Genomic DNA, 4,100 nt, shown 5'->3' with positions numbered 1-4,100 from the left:
AAAACTCTGCCAAGTCATCTGAAGTATGTTTTCCTTGGGAAAAATGGAACCTTGTCGGTGATAATTTCCTCTGCGCTACAAGAAGAACAAGAAAATTCGCTGCTTAGCATCCAGAAGAAGTACATAAAAGACATTGGCTGAACGTTAGCAGATATAAGAGGAATCAACCCAACATACTGCATGCACAGAATACGTCTCGAAGAAAACCAAAAAGGGTCCATAGTACCTCAACGCAGACTGAACCCTGCGATGAAGGAGGTTATAAAAAAGAAGATCATTAAATGGTTGGACGTAGGCATTATATACCCAATCGTCGATAGCACGTGGGTTAGCCCCGTGCAATGCATTCCCAAGAAGGGAGAAATGACGGTAGTCCTGAACGCAAACAATGAGTTAATACCAATGAAGACCGTCACTAGCTGAAGAATTTGCATGAACTACCAAAAGCTCAATGCGGCGACGAAGAAGGACCATTTCCCTTTTCCTTTTATTGACCATATGCTAGACCGCCTAGCAGGAAATGACTACTTCTATTTTCTTGACGGGTATGCGGGCTACAACCAAATAATGATCGCTTCTGAAGACCAAGAAAAGACCATATTCACCTGCCTATACAGGACGTTTGCTTTTCGGCGCATGCCGTTTGGGTTATGCAATGCACCGAGCATGTTTCAGAGGTGCATGATGGCTATCTTCTCCGAATATCTCGAAGATTCAGTAGAAATTTTTATGGACAACTTCTCAGTTTATGGGCAAACGTATGAAGTCTGTCTGAACAACTTGGAGAAGATATTAAGGAGATGCGAAGAGACAAATCTTGTGCTGAATTGGAAGAAATGCCAATTCATGGTGAATAAAGGAATTGTGCTCGGGCACAAGGTTACCAAGGAAGGGCATGAGGTGGATAAAGCGAAAATTGAGGCCATTGAAAAGCTTCCACCTCCAGCAAATGTGAAGGCTGTAAGGAGTTTCTTGGGACATGCAGGATTCTACCATCGATTTGTGAAGCACTTCTCGAAGATAGCTCAACCATTGAGCATTGAGTGCGTTGCTAGAGGCTGATAGAACATTTGAATTTGATTCATAATGCCTCAACGCATTCAAAGTATTGAAGAACTCATTAATTACTGTGCCTGTTTTGATCGCACCTGACTGGACAAAGCCATTCGAGCTAATGTGCGATGCTAGCGGTTATGCGATGGGGCAGTATTAGCACAGAAGGAAAAGAAAATGCTACACCCTATCATATATGCGAGTAGAACATTGAACTTCGCCCAGGAAAACTACACTACCACAGAGAAGAAGCTTCTTGCTGTCATCTTTGCGCTTAAGAAATTTAGAGTTTACTTGCTGGGATCCAAAGTGATAGTTCACATCGACCACTCGAAAATTAAATATTTAATGAACAAAAAAGATGCAAAGCCGAGGTTAATTCGATGGGTTCTCCTCCTCCAAGAATTCAACATGGAAATAATTGACTACAAGGGGATGGAGAATCAGGTTACTGACCACCTATCAAGATTAGAGAACCCGAAAGTAGACCGCATTCAGTCGAAGGTTAACGCATCCTTTTCAGATGAGCAGCTGTTCAAACTTGAAGAATTACCATGGTACGCAGATGTTGTCAATTACCTGATCTGTGAGCAATTTTCGGAGCATTACACAACCCACCAAAAGAGCGGCTTATGCATGAATGTAAATCCTACTATTGGGACGAGCCGAATCTTTACAAGAGGGGGTCAGACAGATCTTGCGACTATGTGTACCAGAGACTGCTTATCAGTACATACTTTCCTAGTGCCATGACTCACCCTATGGCGGACATTTCGGAGGTCAACACACAGCAGTAAAAGCGTTACAAATCGAGTATTATTGGCCAACTCTATTCAAGAATGCACGAGACTATACTATGAAATGCAACAAGTGCCAACGCACGGGAAACATTTCATGGAAGAATGCGATGCCAATGAATATTATATTAGAATTGGAACTCTTCGTGGGGCATAGACTTCATGGGACCATTTCCACCATCAAATGGTCACAAGTACATTTTGTTGGCCGTCGATTATGTCTCTAAGTGGATTGAAGCGGTATCATGTGTCACAAATGATGTGATGACAGTCTCCAGATTCTTGAGAAGAAACATCTTCACTCATTTTGGCACCCCACGTGCCATAATAAGTGATGAACGCTCCCACTTTGTCAATGGCATCATCAACAAACTGCTGCTCAAGTACAATATCCATCATAAGGTCGCCATGCATATCATCCACAGACAAACGACCAAGTCGAGGTGTCTAATAGGGAAATCAAGCTGATTCTAGAAAAGGTGGTGAATCCCTCATGCAAGGATTGGGCCATGAAGCTTGACGATGCCTTGTGGGCATATAGAACTGCCTATAAAACACCTATAGGCATGTCCCCGTATACGCTGATGTTTGGGAAGGCATGTCATTTACCGCTGGAATTAGAGCACAAGGCACTGTGGGCAGTGAAGAAGCTCAATTTTGATTTAGGGACTGCAGGGGAGGAAGGAAAACTTCAGTTGCTCGAGCTAGATGAATGGAGAATTCAAATATATGAAAATGCCAAGATCTACAAAGAACGTGCAAAGCGTTGGCATGACAAACGACTATGCGAAAAGAATCTTCAGGTTGGACAGAAGGTCTTGCTATTCAACTCTAGGCTACGACTCTTTCTCGAAAAATTATAGTCACACTGGACCGGACCATTTACAATTAAAGAAGTACTCCCGCACGGTGTGGTCGAATTAACCAATGACGAAGGGACCAACGCATTCAAGCTCAACGGGCAAAGAGTCAAGATGTATCACAAAGGAGACTTTCATCGTGAGAAAACCTCCGTGGACCTAAGGAATCCTTACTGAAGAAGAAATGAGTGGTCCCTATGTTAATATGTGACACAAAATCATCAGGGACGCAATTGTTTTGAAGTATCCTTTTGATATCTTTCTTTCATGAACTTACCTCACTTTTTTTATAACCACTACTCTTTAGAATTTCCAACTCTGTCTTTCATACTTTTTACCCTCTTAATATTTAGCAATGAGCGTAGTGAACGAATGCAGTGGAGCTATGCGATAACCTAAAAACATGCGACCAGTTTGACCAGCCTATAGCAATCGAGGAATCGGCCCACCACAAGCAAGGATGCGATCACAGATGATGCGGGCAGTAGAGCAAATTTGGGGGTTGTATCTTTCTTTAACTCTTTTATTCTAAATTTTGCACTTCTCGCATCTCATTTTAATATTGCTAATTTTATATTGCATCCTCTTTAGTTTGACGCAATCATTGAATTTTGATTACTTTATTTAGTCACCGCATTCTTCCCCATACTAATTATGATTTCAATGATGAAATTCATGCCTTTATTTCTTACCGCATGTACTAGAATCAACTTAATTTCAGGACAATCAATTCATGAAGCATTTCTAAAAATTAACGGTCCACCAGCTTTCCTTCAAAATGAATTTTACGAAACTTCCTAAGAGCGTCACATGAGTTATTTCAGTTTATCAGCAATGAGGACATTGCTGTGTATAAATTTAGGGGTGCTAGTATTTATTTTCAACATTGCTACTTTTAGAGATTTGTTCAAAAAAAAAAAATAACGTTGTGATCGGATCCTACTCGTAGTTGGATGTCCACATGACACCCATGGGGGCAAGCCAAAACGAAGGTGGGAATCGTGATCAATGCATAAACGAAGTGATCGCAACTCTGCTGCCAAATAAAATGGGCATGAGTTTAGACTGAAAAAGAGCACCCTGCTCATAGTTGGATGCTCGCATGACACCTGTGGGGGCAAGCTAAAAAGAAGGTTGGATACTTGGATCAGCGCAAGATCACAAAAAGAATATCTAAATTGCGCAAGGGTAAAAATCACTTGGAAACACCCCAGTTGGAGAAAGTTTTGAAATAAATCATGCGATGTCCTAGAAACGAGTAAAGTTTTTTTTAAGGTTAAACTTGCGGTCCCTGAGTAAAAATATTTTAGGAAGAGATCAAGACAGAAATTAAGAAGGCGTTGGTTCATGAAATTTGAATAAGGCACCTTGAGAAATCTAGGTAGGTAAA

The 4,100-nt window shown here is 41.2% G+C and overlaps 1 protein-coding gene across 1 annotated transcript; it reads left to right on the top strand.

Moving 5' to 3' along the window:
* The first annotated feature begins 684 nt into the window (after window positions 1-684).
* LOC120084771 (uncharacterized mitochondrial protein AtMg00860-like) lies at window positions 685-1,062 on the top strand. The gene has a single exon (XM_039040593.1). The coding sequence runs from the start codon at window positions 685-687 to the stop codon at window positions 1,060-1,062; it is 378 nt and encodes a 125-aa protein (XP_038896521.1).
* The last annotated feature ends 3,038 nt before the right edge of the window (window positions 1,063-4,100 follow it).

The sequence above is a fragment of the Benincasa hispida genome, chromosome 9 (assembly GCF_009727055.1).
Source record: "Benincasa hispida cultivar B227 chromosome 9, ASM972705v1, whole genome shotgun sequence".
In the NCBI taxonomy this organism is placed as follows: domain Eukaryota; kingdom Viridiplantae; phylum Streptophyta; class Magnoliopsida; order Cucurbitales; family Cucurbitaceae; genus Benincasa; species Benincasa hispida.
The sequence above is the reverse complement of the archived record's forward strand: the minus strand, read 5'-3'. Positions and strand labels throughout refer to the sequence as shown.

Coding starts and splice junctions, on each gene's coding strand:
- LOC120084771 (XM_039040593.1), top strand. CDS start 685: ATGGCTATCTTCTCCGAATATCTCGAAGATTCAGTAGAAATTTTTATG.